The sequence below is a fragment of the Lissotriton vulgaris genome, chromosome 1_1, assembly GCF_964263255.1.
Source record: "Lissotriton vulgaris chromosome 1_1, aLisVul1.2, whole genome shotgun sequence".
Lineage (NCBI taxonomy): Eukaryota > Metazoa > Chordata > Amphibia > Caudata > Salamandridae > Lissotriton > Lissotriton vulgaris.
The window spans coordinates 1,194,677,484-1,194,704,097 of NC_141685.1; the positions used below are offsets into that span (position 1 = coordinate 1,194,677,484).

Below are 26,614 nucleotides of genomic sequence, written 5' to 3' on the forward strand. Positions count from 1 at the left end.
CTGCAACCGCTTAGACAATACAGAATTTGTAAAGATTGTGTATACTGAAGAGTACCAATCCAGACTGTGTTTAGTGTGTGTGTGTGTGTGTGTGTGTGTGTAGAAGCATGTAACATGTATCTAGTCAAGGACAGACCTATAAAGTGAAAATAATTTTGAACTTTTTCGTTTATCTAACCCTACGTATGCATAATGTATTTTTTTTTCATTTTTTTTATTTTCTTAGCATTTTAAACAAAAATGTCATTACATTTCAACAAGCCAGTCAAGTATGAGGCAATAAAGGATCATTGGTTCGTAGTCTCATTGCAGTACACACTTATTTAGACCAATCCCTCCGTAACTCCTCTCCCCAAATCTCGTACACGATATTACATTTACAATTTAAATTACATACTGTTCATCAATGTTGCCACAAAGGTAATAATACAACACACAGGGATCCCTAAGAGGACTAATAGTACTCTTACAGATCCAATCAGCACACCAAATGCAGCGTCTCCAAACGTGTGCATAATGTATTAATAGCATACGTGGTAGGAGTGCCCTGCCCAGGTCCAAAGCGGAGTTGCAAACCAGACTTACAGTTCATACTTTATCTAATTAAAACGATTTTACCTGTAATGCATCAAAAATCAGAGCCATTTATATCGTTATTAACTACCTTGAAAATCTGACTTCCCTGGACCTGTTTTGAACACCCTTCGATACATTGGACTTTAATCTACTCAAATTGTCTTAGTCCTTATTTATTTGTGTTTACATTTCTCTTCTCTCTCAAATCTTGGGGCCCTTGCTAATCCAAAAAGAGGGATCATGCACAGATCTCTACTGAGATCAGGAGACAAACTGGGTCATCAGTGTTACTTTAATTGCTTTATATGCCACGTGACTGACTGTTTCCTTAGAGATTTTCAGATAATTCTGTCACCATTTTTTTTAATTCTTTTAATTTCTTTGACTTGACCCTCCAACATTTTTTGCGTAGTCCCTGTCTTACTGATGAGGATCCTTGATTTGCTTTCTTAATGTGAATGATGCTGCTGATTGTATTTTGAGGTTATAAGGTTACATGAGGTTAGTTTGAGGATATGAGATAACATTCTAAAAGAAATTGTTTCTGTTTTAGTCAGGTCGGGATTTGCAACAATACCAGAGTCAGGCCAAGCAACTTTTCCGTAAGCTGAATGAGCAGTCTCCAACACGATGTACTCTGGAAGCTGGTGTAATGGCATTTCAGTAAGTATTTTCTCTTTGTTAGTACTCTGCGTAGCTTTAATGATAAAAGTCCATGTTGTGCAGTTGGCCCAAAACACAATTTCCTGATTGCAGTCTTACACTGTAGAGTGTTTTTTAGGTCTCGTAGACCTATTGTCACCGAGTTCGCTCTGAAGGGAGATAGAGCTGTGGATGCGCCGACCAGGGTCTGTGGACACGCCGACCAGGGTCTGTGGACGCGCCGACGCAGGCCGACCGAAGGCAAGCACACACACGTGCACACGCAGACACCCGCGCACGCACACACACCTCCTGCAACTTTCACACGTTTATTAATTTCCCCCAAAGTGTCCGCTTTTGTTTCTTTCGCTCCCCACGTGTACTCCCCTCCCTCTCGGTGATCCAGGGGCCCGGCTTGCATAGGAATCCCTGTCTAGGTCCTCACAGGCACTCACCTCGCTCTTGGTGATGCAGTGTCTCACTAGCCAAAGGCAAAGTTGCCCTTCCCCAGCGTGCTCTCGATGTTGTAGAAGGCCACCCACACCGGGCCGCACTGGGGCTGCCCCGGGGGCTCGGCCATCACCATTGCTGGGCCGGGGAGCACCGGAGGCGGCACCGGGGTGCGGGAGCCTGGGGAAGCGGCTCGAGCAGCTCCGGCGGCCGAGCTCAGCCTCGGCAGGGGGGGGGGAATGCGTGGCCAGTGGATCCAGAATCTAACCTCTGTGACACAAGATTAGATGCAAAGATCTCAAAGATGGTCACATGGTGTCCAGTCAATTGTTGGACCTAAATTCCATAGTGGAAGGAGTCTATCATTATTACTATGCTGTAGTGTTTTTCATAGTCATTTGAAGAGTGAAGGTCCTTTTCCTGTTGCCAACCAGCAGGTCGCTGCTGATCTTTTACTTCTCTTTTTCCTGTCTGATCCGCTGCCCAGCATGGAAACAGTTATCTGTTGATTACCTCAAAGTGGGGCCTCCCATGATTACTGGGCTCAGTTGAATTACCTCAAAGTGGGGCCTCCCATGATTACTGGGCTCAGTTGACATTAGAGCAGGCAAGAAGACATAGACCGCTCCTAAAACAGAAGGTGCACCTATGGCAACTCTGTTGCTAGTGTTAGCAATGGGAGCAGTTTACAAGTTTAAACTTTTCATAATACAAACCTACAGATAACAAACAAGATACCAGGTGCTTCCGAATCCTCAAAAAAACTTTTTGGAAAAAGAGGTTTGAAAATCAGCAGGGGCAGGAAAAAATATTGTCTGTATTGTGTTTATGGTATAGAAATACTGTTCGTTGTCCATGGTTAATGTAAATTAAGTCTTTCTATTTCATCTGGCTGACACCTTAGTTAAGTTAAATCAATAAGAATTCCTGTGTTGCAGGATAGTTTTGACATTTGGTAGGGTAACTTCTAGAATATGAGTTTGCTTTTCAAAGTAGAAGGGATAAATAGTCTGGAAAAGCAATGTGACCTGGAGGTGAAGGCACAGAGAAGAGAAATATTAAAACGTAATATAGCAAGGACACCACCCACTTATCAGATTGGCTAGTGAAAGTTGAACGCAATTGACAGGACTTTAGACCTGAAAATTGACAATATTATTATTATTGTTGGATTTGTAATGCGCATGGCTGCCCCAACACCGCCAAAGACATTGAGAGTGAGCGTGGAGGGAAGAAGTTGTGCCGGGGAGAGCCAGGTCTTTATGGCTTTACGAAATGCAAAATGATCCTGGGTCCCTGTGATAGAGACAGGGAGCGAATTCCAAAGTTTTGCCGCAAGACTACAAAAAGAACGGCCTCCAGCTCTAGCTCTTAAGACTCGAGGAATACAGACCAGGCCTTGATCGGTAGACCTTAAAGTGCGTTGCGGCGCATAGAAAGCTAGTAAATTGGCCAGCCCCAAGGATGCTTGTTGAGTCAGAATTTTGTGAGACACACAGAGCGTTTTAAACTGGATTCGTTTTTCACCTGGCAGCCAGTGTAGTTTAGGTAAGACGTGGTATACGGAACAGAATTTCTGGAGTGCCACGAGAATGCGTGTCGCTGCATTCTGTATTCTCTTCAGGCGCCTAATACTGGACTTATTGGCACCAAGATAAAGAGAATTACCATAGTCCAGTCTAGATAAGATCGTCGCCTGAACAATGGTTTGACGTACTTTTGGAGGAAAAAAACCCAGGAGAGGTTTTAATCCTCGCGGGAGCCCGAAACAGATCTCTGCCACAGCTTTCAATTGAGTGTCAAAGGTGAGACAACTGTCAATCCAAACACCAAGGTTCTTTACTGCCTCTTTAGGCGTGGAAGCCGGTTTTAGACGATTCGGCCAGTACTGCTCAGACCACAAATCCCGGTCCTTCCCAAACAGCAAGACCTCTGACTTACTGGCATTCAACTGCAAGCCATCCAATCCGCAGTCTCTACCAAACCCTCCTTAAACTTTTCGAGGTTCTGACTACATTTCTTAGAGAAGGCAATCACCAATTGGGTGTTGTCAGCATACAACACCAATGACAGCCCTCTGCTTTTAGCAACCAACGCAAGGTGTTGAACATAAATGTTAAAAAGTAGGGGCTCAGTATTGAGCCCTGTCGCACCCCCTGTTGCAGGGCAAGCTCTCGCGAATATAAAGGTGGCACCAAGACCTGGAAGGATCGCCCCTCCAGGGAGGAACGAAACCAGGCCAAGCCCCTGATTCCTATCTCCTGTAAGCGCTTTAAAAGTATTACGTGGGAGACCGTGTCAAAGGCGGCACTTAGGTCCAGAAGAACTAAGGCCGCAGAATCACCGACATAAAGACTGCCACAGATTTTTTCCGTCACTGCCAACAGAGCTGATTCTGTACTGTGGCGAGATCGGAAACCGTTCTGCGAAGGATCCATGATGGCATTATGCTCAATAAACTCAGTAGGAATGGTATTCACATGAGATTTGAGCAAATTTGCCAAGAAAGGCAGCTGGGATATAGGGCAATAGTTGCCTGGCTCAGAAGGATCCAGAGACGGTTTCTTTAGAAGAGGAATAACTTTAGTGTGCTTCCACGCCGATGGAACGGACACTGTAGTCAGAGAGAGGTTGAAAATCAAGGCATGAAACTGTCAGAAGTGGGCAGGTGTCAAGGGGTCGGCCGGTGAGCCCGATTTAATTTTCAAGCAAAGGGACTCAAAATCAGTGGAGGACAATAAGGGAAAATATGACAATTTGTTGACGGCCAAGGGTCCAGTGTCCCCTGGCCCATCCACAAAATCAGTAATGCCTAAGGCCGGAGTGAGTCTCTTATGTATTTTCTCCACTTTATTAAAAAAAAAATCTGGCCAAGTCATTGAACTGACGATTCGATGTATTTGGTGAGTCCACCGTTGAGCCAGAGGGATTACTTATAAAAGACAGTAGAAAGCTGATTAAGTGAATCAGAATTTAAGACAATAGTCCATGAAAATCATACTAGATTAAAATCTTGAATAAAACATCTCCAGAATAAAAGTGAAAAAATGTAGTTAAAAAGTTGATACAAGGAAATCATTACGAGTAACATCGTGTAACATAATATCGTTAAGTCTCAGGACAAAAAACCTGGAAATCTTTTTTGTCTACTTCTCACTGTCCCTTTAAAAAATAAAACATATAAATTCATTAGACAACATCTGTAAAAAAGTTAAAGCAGGTTTAACTTGTAAACATTGTTTCCCTCTGAGCAAAGGTCAAATGTACTGTTGTCTCAAGGAACTATAATGTTCACAGAACATTACAAAGTGCATGGTGCCTTGCTCTGAGGAGTCACAGCTATAAGGGCCTAAAGTTGCAACTTTGTTATATCCTCGCGGTTCAGCCAGCAGCCAGTGCAGTGAATTTAGCTTAAATCTTGTTAATAAATAGCGATGTTGAGGATTTGTAACCACTGTAAGATAGGGTTCTATTAACGTACTTCAGTTAAATGTGATGTAGACGTGCACTGAGGGTTTGCACATTTCCTTCCCTTCTCTCTCTGCATGGGCTGCAGATAGAAAGTGTATTTTAATCCAACCCAAATTTTCATGTCCAATCCTTTCTGGAGTCATGTATAAATCGAAACGTCCCAACTTAGCCAATGAAGATTTAATGTAACTAAGCTAAGTTACACTACCAACCCTCTCAAGGAACATACGATCTTTCATTATGGTTTGATTCAGTTCCAAGTCTAGATTTATCCATATCGTAATCCACCTAATAAAGGTTGAAATGATAAAAGATCTGAGATATAACCCAAACCAACCGAACTGTTCATGGACAACATAAGGATTGAGGGCCTGCTCACAGGCATCTCATACATTTATTTTCCACTACTTGTAAATTATTGGCCTCCTTATAACTTCAGATATCACTTATGTTACTCACCAAAGAAATACATTGATTGGCAGATTTTGACCAGAACCTTCACTGGCTTTGCCCCTAAGCGACTAGAGCAGTCAAATATGGATGTAGCCACTCTAGCCCTTCCATTCCTTTTAGCTCTCTCTAACGGGGCGTGAGAAGCCTTTATTATCAAACATGACTCCAAGGTAAGAAAAGGTATTCACTGTAGGAATTCCACTACCCTTCAGAACACATTTCCTGTGGCCCTTATTTCTGGCGGTCAAACCATTATGTGAGATTTACTATAATGTGTGCTCCAGTCCATACTATTCATTAAAAAAACACAAGAATTAGAGATGCTGAATTCTATGGCTGTTCTTGCTAACATCACCCCTTTGTCAGCATATAAAAGTGCTGGAGTTAACTGAGCTCCTGCCTGAGAGACATCTTTACAAGCAGTACTTAGTTGAACCCAGGTTGTTTATATATAATGTGAAGAACATAAAGGCTGAAGTGCAACCCAGTCTCACCCCCGATGAACTCTAAAAGAAGATAAACTCCCGGACTTGTTGTATCTAACTACTGTACACAGGTCTTTGTGTAGCTCATTCAAAAAGTTGACTATATTTCTATCCATCACCATATTAATGAGAAATAGCCAAACTGTAACCCTATTCGCTCTATCAAAGGTTGATGTCAAGTCCATAAAGGATAGATGAAACAAGCCCCCTTTGGCTAATGTGTATTTTCCAATGACCATCTGAAAGTTCAGGCACTGATCTAGTGTGCTCCTCCCAGACCTAAAGCCATATTGCAGTTTGGACACCACATTATTCTGAGCAAGCCATGTTGTTAGACTGGAGAGAAGAACCCGTCCTCACCTTAACCACTGAATCTTTAAGGGATATGGGCCTATAACATCGCTGGTCATTGCTTTCCCCGTTTTTGAACATCGCTGTAATTATAGACTTCGACCAGGAAGGGCGGTATGCCCAATATACATGTGGCATTTAAAAAAGTTAAAATCCTAGCCCTTTTTTGGGGGTTCTCTACATAAATTGTTGGGGACTCCCTCAGGGCTCAGTGCTTTATCTTTTGACATATAAAAAATGGCCTCAGCTAATTTTTCTTCAAGTAAAGCCAAAACAAAGTTTCCACCACGCCCCTCGGCGTGTGTGCTAGACATTTCATCTGGGATAGACCCATTATATCCACTGAAAATGCTGCACCCAGAAATCTGGTGCCATATTACTTTCCACTATGCCATTGGACTCACCATTAAAATAAGGATGATGGACTGTTTCCCCAAAACTGGTGCTACTTTTTACGATATTAACCTCAAGGAGCGGATTCCAAACTTCATATCTTTTCCTGCATGAAGCTATTTCAGTGGTATCCTCAAAATCGATTTCAGGGCTGTGAGCAAGCTTTGATGAGCCTCAGAGCGATTGATATCAAACCATCTCATCACTGAGGTCTTAGATCTTCCACCCACTCTCGTTAAATTCCTTGAGACATGCTTATAGACCATGGCAAACGCTCCCAGCAATCTTTGGACTGTGGGGAGCCTCTAAACACAAACTAATGTCTCAACCACATTCATTATGTAAATTGTTCAAGAGGTAATCGGAGGAGACCTGGTTTCATTTCTTTCTACACCCTTGATCACAAGGCCTAATATCATAACTCTTTGGCCCTCCTCTAGACACAGCTTCCTCCTCCAGTCTCCACTGATGTTGAATTGATGGGTTATGGTTGCTGAACTCATTTCACATAAAAAGACAGAGATAAATATATAATCAGTAATAGAGTGAGAACTCCTACTGACAAATGTTGGAATAATCTCTTCCAAACCCTCTCCTTTGTTGCTGTGGACTAGCTGTGCCAAATTATGATCCGCCACAATTCTGTTTAGTAGGTTGGTGTGCTCGAAATGACCTTGGTAATGCTCGACCATGGAGATCTCTTCTCTAGTTTGACAAAGAGAGTGAGGCAGGTGGCTATTGAAGTCATTCAAGTAGACCCACTGAATATTGGGTGTGTTGCCCTTCTGCATAAATCTCTAAAAAAAAATCTTCATAGCCAATAAATGTTCAGAGACCTTATTTTTGAGAAGGACTTCTAAAAAGTGACCACTAGTAAGCTAGGTGATTATTGAAAATCTACCCTTTCGGCAAGCAAATAGCTTGTTCCAGTCTCCACAAGTGATGCTTAAGGAAACTAATGCAAGGAAACCAGCCCTGGCTCTGCCCTCGAATGCAGGTAAGGCAGGGGAGTAATATGAGTTGTAACTATCCAGGTAAAAGGAGTTGTCTGTATCCAGTGTTTCTTGTAAATTCACTATGCGACCACCCTTTAACCCCTTCGAAGCTAATGACGAGCTGGGCTCGTCATGGCGCTTACCTGCCGTGCGCGGATGACAAGGCCAGCTCGTCATGATTTATGGACTTTATGTTTTTTTAGCGCAGGACGGGAAAACGCCTAGCAGCCATGTGGTTAAAAAATTTAACCACCAAGCATCTGACCTCTTTTTGCTTAACCAGGCAATGTTCCATGTTGTTTAATATTCATAAAAGAGAGTACTATAGGTGTCAGTCAGTCACAAAATGTCTATTGGACCTTGGTCTTTAAACGTTCCCAATGCACATACACGAAATCGATGTATAAAACATTCAAAACAAGCCAATAGAAGTTGTTTAAAAATGACACCAAACAAATATACATTTCATAAATTACTAGTATCCTATAGCACAAATTCCAGCAAAACATGATTGTTAAATCCATTTAATTAATTCTATTTAAAAATTCCTTCATTGCTAATAGATATCTTCGTAAGTCATATCTAGATACCGAATATCCGATAAAAATGCAGGAGCCTGCCTTCAATCTAATATACAATACTTCTTCATTATTAGTCTTAGAAATCACCACCCATCTAATAAAGTACATAAGGTATTACAACTTACATTCAAACCACATGTGCATTTTCTATCGTTCTCTAAAAGTCCCGTTTTTGCAGAAGAACATGAAAGGCTGGATTCACCAAAACTTTAAGTTTTGAAACAGCAAATCTTAAAGCTGAATTTGGTATGACATCAGTATATGGAAATGTCTCATTAATTTGTCAGGAGGGTCTCAGAAACTGAGTGGACACTGTACCATTCATATATCTCCAATAGCTTTCTCTGGCATACGTTTTCGTTCTTACTCGCAACTCAACTTTGGACATCGCCACTTGTAAGTTAGTATGTGCTATAACCGATATACGTTTACATATCTCACTGACAGCCTTTCTGACATTTGGTGTGAGAAAGTGAGTTTCTGTTGCAGTACCCCCCCCCCCACCCCCCCACACTTTTTGCCTGATACCTTATGCACTTTTCCTTTGTATACCCTGGGTCCCTGCCAATCAGGTACACAGGGCCTGTGTTCCTTCCCTAAAAACTGTACTAAAGCCTAAACCCAATTGGCATCTCTGGCCACATGTCAGCCCCTAGTAAATGGTACCCTAGGTACCCAGGGCATTGTGACCAGAGAAGACCCCTAAGGGCTGCATGACTTACTGTGCCACCCTTAGGGGCCCTGTACCCTGACACACACCCACTGCCAGTGTCCTGGTGCAGAACTAAACAAAGAGTCGACATGGCACACATCCCTGGTGCCATGCCCACAAACCCACTACCCTGGCCTACATCAGCCACCCCTCTAGCTGGGTGCCCTATGCCAGAGGTGTGGGCACAGGTGCATGAGCCCTGTGCCCCTACAGTACCCAGGGACAATTCTGGGCACTGTAAGTGCAGTGATGCCATTAAGAGTATATGGTGCTGGGAGGTTTTCATTGCGAACTCCACAGCACCATAATTGCTACACTGAAGGCTGACAAGTTTGATATCAAACTTCTCAGCACATTAAACCCACACTGATGCCAGTGTGGGATTTAATGTAAAATGCACTACAGAGGGCATCTTCGAGATGCCACCTGAACCTAATCTACAATCCACGTCCTGTCTGAGAGGCTGCCTATGCTGCCCCACAGCAGACATGTTGCTGGACCCCTAGGTGGAGAGCCCCGCTCTCCTGGGCCTGCAACACTGCACATCCTGGGACGAGGTGCCAAGCCTCCTCCCCCAGGATGGGCAGGGGAAGCTTCAAAGGCATTTTGCTTTTGTGAGCTTCTCCAGACCACTTGCTGTACTCAGCAAATGGCCCCCACCAGTTCTGACCCCCACTCTGGCGGGAAGACTGGCGGGAAACCCTACGTCAGAAAGGGGGTATGCCAGCCTGTGCCAACTCCACCTCTCAGGTGGGAGAGGCGAGGTGATGCACGACACCGGGCTCAGGCCATCTTGAAGATGGGGAGCCCTGCCCAATCACAGCTAGGCTCCTTCCCCCTCCCACAGGAGAGGAGCAGGCTAGGGGGTGTACCAATTGGTCCCTGTCCTTGCCCTACCTGTAAAGCCCCTAAAGTTAGTATTTAGGGGTAACCTGAACCTTCTTCCTCAGATCCAGATTCCGAAACAAGAAAGAAGAACAAGGAACACGAAGACCTGCTGTGCAGCTGCTAAAAAGAGGAAGACACCAACTGATTTGGCCCCAGCCCTACCGGCCTGTCGACCCTCAACCCTGCTCCTGCTAAACCCCGGCATCTCCAGTGCATAGCAACCTCAAAAACCCTGGAGGACCTGACTGCCTTGTGACTCTGACTACCTGGGTCTCCCACGAGCAGTGGTACTGCTCAAAGCAAGTAACAAGCACTGGCATCAGCCCGGAACCGCGAACCCTGCACTCTCTGCACCCGCCAAGCCTGGCCTGTGCTGGAGTGAATCAAGACCCTGAGGCCGTCCCCCGGCGATTCTGACCTGGAATCCAGTGCCCGAGGACCCTCCCCGACTACGCCTTCAGCCACAGGACAAGGGACCCCTCCAACCGCGACCAGCAGGGGGTAAGATTTCCCGACCTCAAAAGACACCTCTGCACCCGGCACCCAACGGCCCCCTGTTCCCAATTCCTGGGTGCCTACCTATCCTCCAAGATCCCAACTTACCCCTCGAAGTGTTGGTCGTTCCTGAACATCCTCCGTCCCGAGCCTGCAGCCTTTGTTCCCTTTTCAATATCTCCATTGAATAACATTGAGCGCCTGACTGCTCAAAAGCACCCTGCACCAAGCCGCCTGAGTGCCTCTGGGAGTGTAAGCTTTGTCCTATACTACTTCCCCATTTGCCCGGAGCAAGTGACCAGGAGCTCAGCTCCCGCTCCAGCGTTGCCTGCTAGCCTGCAGCCACCAACTGAAGGCCCCCTGCCTCTCATTGGATAACATTGGGCCTAACTACCTCTGCACCCGGCTGCCCCAGTGCCACTGAGGGTGTACCAATTGTACCTACCTGACCCTGGGGGACCCCTGAGTCTATGCCCAGACCTTAACTTCACCAATCGAGTACTCACCTGAAAACCGATAACTCACTTTCCTTCCATAGGATAACATTGATTGGTTTGACTCTCAAAATCTTCTAAGTGTGAAGTTTTGAAACTTTAAAATATTCATCTAAAATCAGCCGAATAAAGAATTGCAAAGTACTTGCCTGTGATCAGGAGAGAAGCCAGTACTGTACCTTTTAGCCCAGTACTGAACCGAAAAAGTAATCCTAACTGTGTTTACTAGTAACCTGAATTGTCTTCCATAGGAAACCATTGACTGTTTTTCTGTGAAATTTCTTGTCTATTTTTGCAAACTACAAATATTCTTTCAAAATCATACTAACTACAAAAACGTGATTACTTACCTGTCTTGGGTAGAGACCCCAGTGCTGAACCTAGGAGTCCAGTACTGGATTACAAAAGTAACGAGAACCTACTTTACCTGTGACTGGAATTTCCTTTCATAGGATAACATTGCTAGTTTTTTACTGAAAATTTTTTAAGTGTCAACTTTGAAAATACATTTATATTGTTTAAAAATCACTGCAATAACAAAAACGTTTTTCCTAAACTGTTTTCAGCTTAGATCCCAGGACGGAATCTAAGATCCTGTCCTGGAGTTACAAAAGTAATCTATAAAGTAATCAACTGAATTTATGTAGCAAAACCCATTGAGCTCAATGTTAAATTGTGTTTAGAATTGTGTTGCCTACTGCAACCACTGTACCTATTGTGTTTACAAAGTTTATTGCCCTTTGCAAAGTAATTACCCGAGAGTGCTCATATTGAGAAAAGTATATTTTGATACCTGCTGGTTCTAAAATAAAACAACTATATCTTTTGATATAAAAACAATTGGCCTAGAGTTCAGTTATTGAGTGTGTGAAACCTTTTGCTGACTGGGTGTGTACAACAAATGCTTCACACTGTCCTCTGATACTGCCTTACTGCTCGACCAAACTACCACTTTAGAGAGTAAGGTCATACCTAACTTTAACCTCTGTTATACCTCTGGGGGATTGTGGACTCTATACACATGATACCTTACTTTGGTCCAGTATATATAGAGCCACTTTCTTACATTTGGTGACCATCTTAATCGACTATACATTATCTCATATTTGACACAGAGTGATAATTTTTTAGGTTGTACCATTTTCAATGTGACTCAAAAATCTAATCACATCAGGGAAAGAAAGGCAGTTCGACCAGTTTCCATTCTTACAGCTTGGATCATTAGTGAGTATGGAAGAGGAAGAACCTTATTTTAAACATCTGTCCTCTTTAACATCTCTTTTTTTTTTTTTTTTTTTGCAAGACCTTTATTGAACATTATGCATATACACAGCAGCGTGCCGACAACCCCTTGACAGGGCCGGCTGCAAATGATATGACAGCAGTGAAAACAAAGCACACAGTCAATGACTTCATTTAAAAGCATCCCCTGACGCATATTGAAGCAGAAATCAACCAGTGCCCAGAGTCCACTTACATCGTACATTAGGGTCGCTTACAATAAGATGGTCTTATTTTATGATTTTATACAAACAACTTCTCAACACCCCAACAACCCTCCACCCCGTACCCCCTGAGTCAGGACTAGTCAGCATGTTGTAGTGCATAAGGTCGAGGACGAAAAACAACCATTACCCAGCTGTATGGCTCATCAGGGAGACGCATCCCAGCATCCTGGATCGTCAAGAATAAGGTATAGAACACAGCAGTGATGCACCGAGAACTCAACCACATTCCCATGCAGGCAGGGCACACAAAGAACTGCTGAAGGCGGAACTGACCGCAAGCATCCATTGCCCCATATCCACCAATCCCACTCACAGCCCGTTATATGGAGTCCCTCTCTCCCACCGACGTACCCCCATTCATGCTGCGAGCACTCTCATTGTCAGTCATGGATAACATGTACACCGTATATGGGCCCCAGATATCACGTGGACGTGACCTCGCAGGAAGCCCCTCGTAGTAGCAAACTAGCTGATCTCTGCAGTATGCCATATCTTGCAGCCATAGCTGCACATCAGGAGCCCTCTTCCCTCCCAAAGCCATAGCCACTCGGCGTTTAGCAATCTGTAATGCCAATACTACCAGCCGCCTAACACTCGCAGGCACACCAGAGGCCAGACCCAACAAGCACAATCGGATATCCATCGCAACCTCAGTCGACGTCATTGTAGTGAGTGCCTCGGTCACAGCCATCCAGAAAGCATACACACGCGCGCAACCCCAGGCCAAGTGTACAAAGTCCGCTTCATCCATCCCACATCGAACACATTGAGACGTCTCCCGAAGACCATACCTTGCCAACTGAGACGGCGTATAGTACCACTGGTGTAGAAATTTAAAATGAATAAGGCGAAAGTTGCCATTGGCCACGTATCCCCCAGTCATAGAACAGCACTCGGACCACTCATCGTCAGTTAGTGGTTCAGGCAGGCATGCGTCCCACCTCGCTCTTGCCGCCACTGCGCCTCCCCCCCTCATCCTCCTGCGAGGCTCGGTATAACCTGGAGAGCAACTGGGCCTTATCCGGTGCAGTATATAGTAATTGCAATGCACCCAGTGTCAAGGGTTCCTCCGGATACGTAGGATATAAGGCGTGTATTGCAGCTCGGAGCCGGACATATATAAACGTGGATATAACCACGTTCGGGGAACGATCTGTTACAGCTTGTAATGAGAGGAACGAGGCACCCGGAAAAAGTTTTCTAACCGTGTCGAGTCCCGCACCCTGCAGGACCTGCAAGGCCCCGATCTCGCTGAAGACCGAGATCCCCGTGTGGTACAGCAGTGGCATATCAGGGGCATATAATGGCAGTCGGTCCGCTCGTTTACCCAAAGCCTGCCAGGCGTTGGCAGTGGAGCGCACCGTGTCGACCTCTCCCTTCTCAAACACAGAGTGCGTGTTGACTACCATGGCCTTCAGTGGTATAGGCAGGACTGCACTGGCTTCAAGCGCCACATGTGGCGTGTACGGCGGGGCCGATAGCCAATAGGCAGCAAACTGCGCCTGGGCACACAAGTAGTATAGTTTCATATCTGGCACGGCGAAGCCCCCCAGCACGTACGGCTTAGTCAAGACCGTCCATTTCACTCTGGGTTTCTTACCGGCCCAGGCTAACGTTGTCAGCAAAGATTGCAGTCTGGCAAAGAAATGCGATTTAAGCGGGAGTGGAATATTAACAAAAAGATATAAGAATTTCGGAAGGACCACCATTTTTATTAGGGACACGCGGTCAGCAAAGGTGAGCGGGAGTCGAATCTAACGCGCCACCTGATCTTCAAGTTTAGAGATAGCCACTCCATAGTTAGCCCGAATGAGTTCCTGACCGTCCCTATGCATCCAAATTCCAAGGTAACGGACCGGTTCTGTGGCCCATTCCAACGGGAATTCCAAGGGGAAGGGGGCCGCAGCGTCAGTGAGTGGCAATATGACAGATTTTTCCCAATTAATGGAGAGGCCCGAGATACGGTTAAATCGTATAAATTCACGTAGCACAGACTCCAAGTAACGCACAGGTTCTCGCACATAAAGGACCATATCATCGGCATACATGGATACCGCCAGAGATCGAAGAGGGAACTTCAGGGCGGCGTCTGCATACCTTTGCCTCAGCACACACGCCAGTGGCTCCATCACCAGAGCAAAAAGTAAAGGCGACAAAGGACAGCCCTGCCTGGTACCTCGCTGCACAGGGAATGGAGCTGACACATGACCGTTCACCTGTACACGTGCAATTGGATTGGTGTAGAGCAGTGTTACCAGTGACGTAAAGAAGAAGGGCACTCCCATACGATGTAAGATCGCGATCATATACCGCCACGCAACTGAGTCGAAGGCCTTCGCGGCGTCTAGCAAGACCGCCACCGCAGCCAAATCTGGCTTGAGAAGATGTAACACCGCAAATATGGCCCGCAAATTGTGTGTGGTAGATCAAAGGGGGATAAAACCAGACTGGTCTGGCAGCACCATGACCGGGAGGAGCAGGCGCAGCCGAGTCGCCAACACTTTAGCAATAATTTTGACATCAGTGTTCATAAGGGATAAGGGGCGATACGATTCGCATTTATTCGGCGGTTTACCTGGTTTCGGCAGTGCAACCAGAAGCGCCTCTCTCATTGTGGTCGGGAATTGACCCTGTTCCACCGCCTCCTCCAGAACCATAGCCAGATGTGGCAGCAAAAGATCCACATATTCTTTATAAAATTCAGACGGCAACCCATCAGTACCCGCTGCCTTGCCATTCGGCAATGATGCTATCGCATCCCTAAATTCCCCCTCAGTGATATGATGCATAAGGAATTCCTGTTGACTCCTAGAGAGCCAGACCAGCGCAACATCTTCAAAATATTGTGCCAGTTCCTCCTCCTCTGCCGTCTCCCTATGCTCATACATCTGTTCATAATATTTTGTAAAACAGGTCAAAATACCAGCCGCACTGGTGACAGTGGTGTCCCCGTCTTCTATTTTCTGTACTGTACAATGTCGAGCCCAAGGGTCTTTAACCCGATCAGCCAATCCCCGCCCCGGGTGTCCCCCCTCAGCATAGTAACGCGCTCTGGTATGTTTGGACAGGAATTTAACCTCCTGGTCCGCGAGTTCATTGTATTCAGTGATTTTCAAACGAATACTGGCCAAAACAGACTCCTCAAATCTTTCCTCCAGTCGCCGTTCAAGCAACAACAATTCGCCCTCCAACCTGGTCATCGCATCCCTCAAGGAAGTGAGCACCCTCTACTGCAATCCAATACACGCTCCCCTAATGGTCACTTTGAAGGCTTCCCACACCGTGCACATACTATCAACAGACCCAACATTCTTAACAAAGAACTCCTCCATAATCGTCCTCAAACGTTCACGCAATACTAAGTCAGTTAAGGGGCCTGCCGGCAGTCTCCAGGAGAACGGTGCTGGCGCATGCAATGGCAGTGTCACTTTCATACATACTGGCGCATGAACAGAAATCGTTCGAGGCAAATGTGTGACATCTAACACCCATCCGCTGACATCGCGGGTCACTAACCAGTAGTCCAGCCTTGACCATGTATCATGCGCCGAAGTGTAACACGTGCCTTCCCTTTTCTCAGGATGAGTCAATCTCCACACATCCACCAGTCCAAGCCCCTCCACTCCATCTCGCACTGCATCAGCTGCTCTCTTGTGCGCACAAGGCCTATCATGTTTCCTGTCCAGTGCCCCATCGAGCGTGACATTTAAATCCCCCCCACATATTATAGCCGATGGAGGTAACAGATAGATCTTATTCCACAGCTGAACATAAAATTCGGGGTCGTCGGCATTAGGCCCATACACATTCACCAGCGTGACTAAGGTACCACAGAGCTTCCCATGTACTATTAGGTATCTACCATCCTCATCAATCTCTTCATGCAGTGATACAAACGGAACATTCTTTTTGACCAAAATCATAACTCCACGTGCATACGTCGAATAATGGGAAGCCAGTCTATATCCTGCCCACTGTTTACCCACAGTTTTAGCCGCCTTTCCCCTAAGATGTGTTTCCTGTATGAAAGCCACCTGCGCTCCATGCCTGTTCAGGAATGCCAGCATTTGTCTAGTTTTCTGTGGACGATTGAGCCCCCTCACATTCCAGGTAATACAAGTAAGTTCACCCCCCCTGCTCATTTATCCAGACCTCAAATATACCCTGTAAACAATAGTACAAACCGATCGCCTCACAGAAAGCACAGAACACACAGTCAGAGCCCAACCAAATATCAGCAGGTAACAATTGGCTCAGATCCCATCCCGTCCAATCCAACCCCCCACCATAAAGCGCCACACAGCTTGTCCCGACCCAAGAACTCCAAAAGCCCAACCTCCCCCTCCACCCACTTCAGCGCCCCAAACTTGCCAAAGCCGTCCCCTACCCCCCAAGCCCCAAAGACCCAAACAGATAACCAGTAGTGTGTGGGGAACTCCCATTTGTCGGGGGCGTAGTGACGCTCAGCCCTCGCTAGTAAACTAACGACGAGCAGACCGTAAACAGCCCTATGCACATCCCACTCCTCCCCCCCCCCCCCACCCTGCAGCTGCTGGAATAGCAAATATACCGTCCTCCTCAGCCCTCAGCCAACAGTTTTTGCACAAGTCCAGTAGTGTCACAAAGCCGCTCGCAGCACATGTCCAATAAACAATGCCGCAGTACAAGTTCCAAGATCCCTGGAGGATGAAATTTTACCACAATAATATTGTAGGATTATCTCTGATCATCCCCGACACCCATATGGAGCTCCCATCAGGGACCAGTTTCCGGACAGCAGCAGCCCCCCACCCCGCAGCCACCCCCCTGTATAGAAGTTGTAGCAACACTCGAACAATTGGCACCACTACATAACAAATGTGCAACAAGGATAGGCTCTGCGAGTGCCTCATTCGCCATAGTCAGAAGAGGCTGTCCACCAAGTCGCATGCTGTAAGAACAAAGGTCCCGTAGGAGATAATACCCGGTCAGCAGGCTATATGAACTCGACCAACCCGAATCCAAGTCACTTCCCCTCTAGCATTACGTGGAACCAGCTCACTTACTATTCAGATACCACAGTCTGTCCATCACGACAAAACGAACAGTTAAGCCACCTCCTCCTGCAAATCTTCCTCTCCGTCCTGTGTTACATTCGAGTTCCTTTTACGTTTTTTCTGGTTTTTGGCATAATCCATGGCTGCCTTGGGCGTGGCGAAGATTTTGTTATCCGAGGGTGGCCCTATCCGAAGCCTGGCCGGATACAGCATGGCGTACGGGATATTTCCGGTGCGAAGGAGCTTCTTCACCATGGCAAATTCCTTTCTCGCCGTCTGCACCGCTACCGTGAAATCCGGATAAAATTCAAGTTTATTCCCTTGATACTCCACCGTGCCCTTCTCTCGTGCAAGTCGCAGGATGACATCACGATCTTTATAGTTGAGAATACGTGCAATAATGGGACGAGGCTGCGCCCCAGGCACCGGTCTTTTCGCCAATGAGCGATGCGCCCGCTCTACAATGAACACGCGCGACAACTGGTCAGCCCCAAAGATGTCCACCAACATGCGTTCCATGAACTCCTCCATTTTGCCCACATTTGTAGATTCCGGTAGGCCCGTGACGCGAATGTTATTGCGCCTAGACCTCCCTTCCAATTCTTCGTTCTTAGCCTGTATGACCGCCAAAACACGCTCCATGTTGAAGACCTTAGTGGACACCGTAGCTAGCCCGTCTTCCGTGGCCGACACTCTCTGTTCCACTTCGCCCATCCTCTCATTTTGCCGGTCAAACTGCGTCGCCATGTGGTCTAGCCTATGGTTGACCGCTTCCATAGTCCCCTCTATGGACTGGAGCGTCTTTTGCATCGCCACCAGTGTGGCCTCCAGGTTAGGGGTACCACCAACTGCCCCGGTCGTTTCACTGTCCGGAGGGGCCTGCGAGGCAGACATCGCTGTCTTTTTGGCCTCAAAGTTGAGCTTGGGCTGGTTCCTCTCGGGCCTGCCCATGTCGACCCACAGGGCTCCCAGTCCGTCCCACGATCAGTTAACCAAAGTTATATTGCCTCCCTGAGAACTGAACACGCAGGCCTGGACGGTGTGCCCTAGTCAGCAATGTTCACAAGCACCCAGCTTCCCCCGCCGTCTGAATCGTCAACTCCGAGGCCCAAGGCGCCAAAGCTGCAAGGGAGGGCCTCTCGCCCGGCCCGCCTCTCTGTACCTCCAGCACTCCTCAGCACTATTAGAAGCCCCGGTATGCGACCAGCCAACAGCGCTCCCCCAGCTCCGCTGCTCCGCTGAGGTGTGCACCCTGCCCGCCACCCCGCCAGGCGCGGCAAGCTCAGGCGCGGCCCAGTGCGGCCCAGCGCTACCTCCGCAGCCCCGGGCTCGCCTAGAGCCCCACCCCCACCCCCACTCACCGCATGCAGCAGGGCCGCGCCCCAGGCCACCAGACCAGCGCCTTCCTCCGGTGCCACGAGATTCTGCTCCGCCGCCTCCAGCTCTCGCCTCAGTCGCTCTGCTTGCCTTAGCAGTCCAGATACTGCCCAGCCGGTTCACAAGGAAGCCGCCAGCATCCGTGTGTAGAGCCGCTCTCCTCCGGCGCCGGTCCCGGTGCAGCGCTCCGCTGCCTGAAGTGCCGGTTCAGGGTCTCACAGAGCATCAAATATCGGCTCACACTACGCCGGAAAGCTGAAGAAGGTAATCTCAGTCGGGTTGGGCAGGTTTGGCAGCAGAATTCAAAGGATATTCACAGCTTATTTCACGGTCTCGGCAGAGCCTCACCTACGTGCGGCCATCTTGCCCGGCGCCCTCTAGCGCCCTAACATCTCAATCAAGTTTGCCACTTAGACGATGTATTTCTACACCATATTGCAACTGAAGGCAGATCATGGCAAGGTGCGCTGATATAGCAGGTCTTAGAAATGACCCACCATAATCTCTCCAAAATGTTTTGAGCCAGAATAGGGAAGAAAGTAATCTTGCTTATCCAAAATTTGATATGCTCCGTCCACTGCAAATTCTTCCTGAACCACATACCTAAGTATTTGCACCCCTAATTCTGTATTGCCTAAATATCTATATACTTTTAATTTCCTTTTCTAAATACATGAACTTTGGTATTGTCCATGTTTACTGTCAGTTTTTTCTTGATACAATTATGTAAAACCCCTCTAGTTTCCTCTGGAGGCCTATTTTCCGTCATGTCCGTGATGACAAGATCATCAGCATATAAATGAGACATGATATGCGAACAATTTATTTTGGGGCTAAAACTGTTTGTTGCAGCTAAAACTGTGGGTCAGTTAGCTAGTAGGATTAAAGTGGGGCACACACATGAGATATACTACTAAGCATGCCCAGTTCTCTCTATGTAATTCTGCAGTATTAGAAGTAGGCCATTTGGAATTTCATATATCTGATAGAGACTTTTAGTTGTAGATTCCTTACCTTTAGAATTTCCCCCCCGGCGTCCGTCTGAATCTATAGATTTTTCATCAGCAGTACCCCTGCACGTTGCTAGAGGGGTCCGGGTGGCTCAGTGTTCAACTTTGTGCGCCCCATGAATAACATTGTGGGACCTACATAGACGCCGCTGGTACGCCCTGTCAGCAGTTCTTTCTCTTTCCGCACCAGACTAAGTGCAGATCCTGAGTGAGCTAACCCTTAGTTGTTTTTGGCTACACTTTTTCAACTTTTGTCAAAGTTTTTTCTGACTCTTGGACTCCTGGTGTGTCGCAACATAGGACCGGATTCAAGTCCTGCAGATCCTGTTATCAGATGATGTCTGTGACGGATCTGCACCTCATGTGCCTCTGGTGCTTGGAGCGCGACCACGACCTGAAGTCGTGCTCCGAGTGCCGGGCCATGAATCTGAAAGCTTTGTGGAAGCGGTTTCGAAAGCTTGGCTCTGCGTCACTCCTGTCCTTGACAGAGAGGAAGGTCCTGAGAACGGTTACAGAGCCCACACTCCTAGTCCCACTCAAAATATTCGGGACGTAAAGGTAAGCAAAAGAAGAAGTCGAAGAAGCTTTGGCGTTCTTCGACTTCACCTAGTCCGAAGCGATAGGGGGACCGGGTGTCGTTGCTCTAGGCCTCCGTCCCCGGAACCTCTTTCCAAGATGACTCCGCACCTCCTACCTTTTCTGGTAGCCAGACCATCTAATGCCTGTTTGCAAGAGTTTTATGAGGCCTTGCACCTAATTTTCAGGCAGCCCGGCTCTACTGGTGCGCCTTCGCGCCCCGCAGAGTCGGTTGGGGCTCTTAGGCCTTTGACGCTAGAGGCTCCGGCCCCGGTGGGCCCCCATGGATCTGTTCTCAGATCCAGACCGATTTTGGTCAGTCCAACTTAACCTTCTCCTACGTTGATCCCAACATCAACCCTCCCAATGCCGACCGGTGTCGATTGACGTCTGTTCCAATGCCGGAGGGGACTTTTGTCCCTGTTTTCATCTGCAGTGTTGATTTTGTACCGGGAGGTGGTGAAGAGGACTGTGAGGGCCTCTGGACCCTCTAACAGACCAGCTTGAAGACACAATGGACTGGCAGATGGACCTGGGGGAGGCCAGTGAGTTGAACACTTCCCCTGACACTGGCTTGCTTTATCCCCCCTACCATGGTTATGTAGGAGGAGGCATCCTGTGCAGTGGTGGTGAGAAGGGGGGCCAAGGTCCTTGACCTTGAACTCCCTCTGGTGGCAGTCAGGACTAACCTCCTGGCAGAGGTGCTTCCACCTGCAGCTTTTACCGCTGAACATAGTTTGCCTTTCAATTAAGCACTCACTGATATCCTTCTCGGCACTTGGTCCAGGCCCAGCACCAGGACTCCTGTGGACAGGACAATTGCCCTCCACCATCACCACTCTGCAGGCGATCCAGCATTGCTTACTGTGGTATCTCCCTCTTTGCCCCCCCGGCGGCTCCAACAAGACGGCAGCGCTGTGAGCTCACAGCGAAGGGAGAAGGAGAGGCAAGGAAGGATCGGTGCCTGGAATCATACATGCAGGAGCGACCACAGGTCGGCGTTTACCCTTCATCTCATCACCTCAATGAAGTAAGGTAACGCGTGTCTGCAACTCCTGCGCGTATTTAAGTATCCTCCCAATAACACCACAAGAATCACCGCCGATGGTGTTTGTCGAACGCACAAAGAAGGTGCGAAGTACGTGTGAAGAGACTTGCAGGTTGGTGTGTGACCCCTAGACGCGAAGTACGTCTGTGTGCCAGCCCTGCGCGCCACTCCAGACCCAGACGAGCTACGTTTTACAGCTGTCAAAGTGGGTGGTAAGCCTGGTTTGTGTGAGAACAAGCAGCGCGAAGTCTGAACGGAGATGCGCTGTGCCGAAATCGGAAAGGTGTAATATCCGAACTTTGTACTCCTTCGATGGCTCTGTGCGTGGTCGGCCAAGTCATTGACGAGAACAGTGCAGTAATTAAGTGGGGCAAGCACTGCTTTTGCGAGTCTAAGCGTAGTGAAGAGGCTCGAACTGTACCAGATTGAAAAGAGCCTGAGCATACCACGCTTGCGTGGATTGAAGTATTGCCTTGCGTGCAGCTGTTGTTTGTTGAGGAACTCTTCATGCAGTGACCCTGCTGGATCTAGGAGGTTCCGCCGCTAGCGCGTGGGTCTGGCATCATCCTCTCCCACCACCGTTGACAGGCGCCGCAGGGAGCGACAGGGGAACTGTGTCTGTGGAAGCAAGAGCGCCGCTTGTGGGTTGTCGGAGGATTTTCCTGCACTGATAAAGAACTGTTGGCGAGTTTGGCCCTGTTGAGCAGACGCATATGATGCGAATAAACAACTTATGAGGCCCATGGAGTCCAGTCCTGACCGATGTCATCAAGAGTAGAGAACTGCACCTTAACAAAACGGTGACTTTTCTTAGGGCAGACTTGGCTTAGAGCTCATTCTGCCAATGAGTGAATGTCTGTACAAATAAGGGGAGTGTAGTCGTTTTGTGATTGGGTCTTTCACTTCTCCATTGCTGTCCCTCCCATGTGGTGAATAACTTCTGAAGCACTAGTATTTGGGGCCCCTAGCAGTATTGCCACGCATATCTTCTTAGTACAGGCTGGAAGTGTCCACCTCTCTGAGTCTCACGAGGGGGGTTGGTGCAAACTTCAAAGTGTCCTATCTCATCCTGAGACTGTTGTGGATTGAAACATGCAAAGTGTAACCCCTCCACCATTTTTCTTAACGAACCCAGGTGACCCCACCATCTTATGGAAAAAATGGAAGAAAGTTTTTTTAAATTACGCTACTGTGTGTGGGCCTAACTTAGGGTTGGAAAGGAAAGTTGCTTTGTTAGCTTATTATCTGGGCGCAGAGGGGGAGGAAGTTCTAGACCATCTCCCAGATTTAGGGGCACAGGAAGCAAGAGGGCTGAATGAATTTGAAATTAGCCTGAAGAGGTTAGATCTGCACTACCTCCCTAAGACGAGCACGATCATGGAGAGGTACCACTTTGGGAAAAGAGCACAGAAGGAAGGAGAGTCTATAGAAGATTTTGTGTCTGAATTGAGAAAATTGGCCGCCACGTGCAAGTTTGGGGGAGGGAGTGAGGAGAGAATTAGGGACCAGGTTGTTTTGACCTGCAGGATGGAACGAGTGCGTGAAGAGCTATGGCTTAAAGATGACCCGCCGTTAAGAGAAGTTCTCATCATAGCCAAGCAGGTAGAGCACATGTTGCAGTGCGTCAAAGAGATTAAGCAAGATGCAGGGGAGAAGAAGAACGATGACAAGGTCAATGTCAGTGAGGTGGTGTCCGAATGCGAGACTGTGTCTGTAGTTAAAGGTCAGAAGGCAGTGGGCAAGGAACAGAAGGAAGGCAGGCCAGGAGGTTTATTCAAAGGTACCTGCTACAGGTGTGGCAAACAAGGGCACTTAGCCAATGACAAGGAGTGTCCCGCCCTCAGATTCACATGCAACAAGTGTGGTAAGAAAGGCCATTTCAAGCAATACTGCAAGAGTGGGCAGGGGGCAAGTAGACAGAGTAGAGACAGAACGAATGTGGTGTGCGACGAGTTTGTGGTGCAAGTAAAAGAGTTGAAGGCGCCTGGATCCAGAAGCCCAATGTGTGAAGAGATTACAGCACAGGTTGAGGAAGATCAGGTCGATAGTCCCAAAGACACCATAAGAGTAGGAGAGGTTGACCTTGAAGCATTGTTTGACTCCTGTTCCAGAATAACTATTATTAATGCCAAGGAGTTCTCGCGTGTGTCTAAAGGAAAAATAATCTTAAAGAGGTTAGACCTGAGGCCAGGAGGGTATGCGGGGCGCCCCATCTCCATGAAAGGGTACTTTCTGAGCAAAATTGAGTACAGGAATAGGACCACTGTGTCTAAAGTATATGTATCCACTGTAGGAGACAACATCTTGGGTTGGCGAGCTCAGAAGGGTTTGGGTGTGTATCTCAATCCCAACAGCAATCCCCAGATTTTGATACAGGAGATACAAGATTGTGAGTCAGACATCACCAAAGAATTTGAAGGAGTGTTTAGGGAAGGGCTTGGATGTTTGAAGAACTACTGTCACAAAATAAAATTGAAGAAGAATGCCAAGCCTGTTGTGGCGAAAGTCAGAAGACTCCCAATAGCAATCCAAGAAGAGGTCAGATCCGAATTGGAGAAACTGTGCAAGGCTGGAGTCATTGAACCCGTGGAAGCGACCGAATGGTTGGCGCCCATCGTGGCAGCGAAGAAGAAGGATGGGTCAGTCCGGCTCTGCATTGATTTGAGGGCCCTCAACAAAGAGGTCGTTGTTGACCGATACCCCTTGCCGAACATCACCCAGATGATGAGCATGCTGGAGGATGCCAGGGTGTTCTCCACCCTTGATCTCACCTCGGCCTATTTTCAGATAAAACTTCATGAGGAGTCTCAGGAACTCACCGCTTTTGTGACACCTATGGGCGCTTACAAGTTTAAAAGGATGCCGTTCGGTTTGGTCTCGGCGGCTGCCGTGTTCCAAAGAATCATGGGCAACATCCTGATAGGCATCCCTGGCGTCATGTGTTACCAGGATGACGTGCTTGTCTTCGCTAAGAACCAAGTGGAGCATGATGAGAGACTGAGTTGTGTGCTGAAGAGGTTCTTGTCCTAAGGCCTTACCGTAAAGAAGAACAAATGTGTCTTCAGTTGTGCTGAGTTGGATTTCCTGGGTCACAAGATAACGACAGAAGGCATACGTCCTAAGGCAGAACTGCAAGACACCATCGTGAACCTGTCACCCCCCAAAAGCAAAGACGAGATCAAATCGTTCATGGGGATGTTGGAGTTCTATGGAAAGTTCATAAGGAACTTGGCAGGCAGGACTTACGCCATCAGGCTACTGCTAAAAAAGGATAACGAATTCAAATGGAGCCAGGAATGCCAGAGTGAGTTCGAGGATGTTAGGAGGGCTCTTGCAGAAGCCCCTAGTTTGAAGTCGTACCTGCCCGGCCGGGCAACGATCCTCACCACTGATGCAAGTGCAAAAGGGTTGGGAGCCGTGCTCACCCAGAAAGGCGAGGAAGGAGAAGAGACTGTAGCCTTCGCCTCGAGATCACTCCAGAAGTCTGAAAACAACTACTCAGTTATCGAAAAAGAGGCATTGGCGGTATCATGGGCTATAGGAAAATTCAGAGACTTCCTGTGGGGTACGCAGTTCACCCTCCGAACCGACCACAAACCGTTGGTAGAGGTGTTCAGTAAAAAGGGTTTGGATGCCATCTCCAGCAGGATAAGGCGTTGGGTCGTCAGTCTCCAGGAGTACACATTCCATGTCGAGTACGTCCCAGGAAAGCAAAACCTTGCAGCTGACTGCCTGTCCAGACTCGTCAGCGGTGTAGAAGCAAGTGAAATGCGAGGAAATACTGATGAAGACGAAGAGGGATACATGGTTGAGAATGTCTGCACCATTCAGAAGGCGTTGGGTGAAGAAACGTGGAGAAAGGCACAGGAAGAGGACAAGACAATGGATGAAATTTGCAGAAGATTGAAAGATGGTTGGAAGCACAGTGACAAACGAGATGAAGACCTACGGCCTTTCCTGGCCGTCAAGGACGAGTTAACTATTGTTGACGGATGCCTGTTCAGGGGAACAAGGCTCGTGCCACCAGCGTCTGTCAGAGACAACCTGATTGAGATAGCTCACGAAGGGCACTTGGGCATCACCAAAACCAAGCAAAGGCTCAGGGAGAGTTACTGGTGGCCGAACATGGACTTGGTCACCGAAAGGAGAATCAGGGAGTGCATCCCGTGCTGCAATAGTGACAAGGTCTTGAAGCAACAGACACCACCCATGGTATGTAGGCCGCCCCCGTCAGGACCTTGGGACGAGCTGGCTTTGGACATCGTGGGCCCAATGACTGGGGAGCTGCGGACACCTTACATTCTAGTGCTCGTAGATTTGTATTCTCGGTGGACAGAGATAAAACTCGTCAGTGAAGTCACGACAAAGACTGTCATCGGATTCTTGCAGGAGGTATTCATCCGAGAGGGGCTTCCCAGCAACATCCTCACTGACAATGGAGTACAACTATGCTCGAAAGAGATGGAAGACTTTCTAGAAGAAAAAGGCATCAGACATAAGCGATGCGCACTATACCACCCAGAAACCAACGGCATGGTTGAACGCTTTAACAAAACCATCAAGGAGAGCATCCAGCTAGCCAAAGCCAGTGGCATAAGTTGGAAAGAAGAGCTGTGGAGGCGCCTGGAAGCGTACCGGTTCACGCCGCATCAGACAACGGGTGTCGCCCCGTTCGAATTACTCCGCGCAAGGACACCCAACACTAAACTCACCCCGGGGTGGATGGAATGGCAAAAGGGGTGGTCGGACCGAACCAAAGAGAAGGATAGCCTGACGAAACATGAACAAGCATTGAAGGTGAGGAAGGAAGGTTACGACCAACACAAAGCCACACAGGAAGTTGAGTTCAAAGTAGGTGACAATATCAAGATCAAAGCTCCCACCGGGAAGGCAAGCTGGTCAGAGTACAGCAGTCCCACGAAGATCACTAAACTCTTCAAGAATGCAGTCAAAACCCAAGAAGGGAAAATATGGAACCTAGGGAGAGTGGTAAAGTACCACCCTCCTGTAGAGGCCCCAGAATGTGCAAAGGGGGGGAAGAGTGGTCCTAGGAGGGATAGCGGTTTCACTGTC

General features: G+C 47.7%; 1 protein-coding gene across 2 annotated transcripts in view; it reads left to right on the forward strand.

The window, feature by feature from the left end:
* Positions 1-26,614, forward strand: part of SEC22B (SEC22 homolog B, vesicle trafficking protein) — a 158,944-nt gene that overhangs the window by 59,878 nt on the left and 72,452 nt on the right. For both annotated transcript variants that reach the window (XM_086964448.1, XM_086964449.1), the window contains exon 2: positions 1,130-1,239. In XM_086964448.1, coding sequence (XP_086820574.1) covers positions 1,130-1,239 — 110 coding nt within the window. The remainder of the gene's footprint in view (positions 1-1,129; positions 1,240-26,614) is intronic.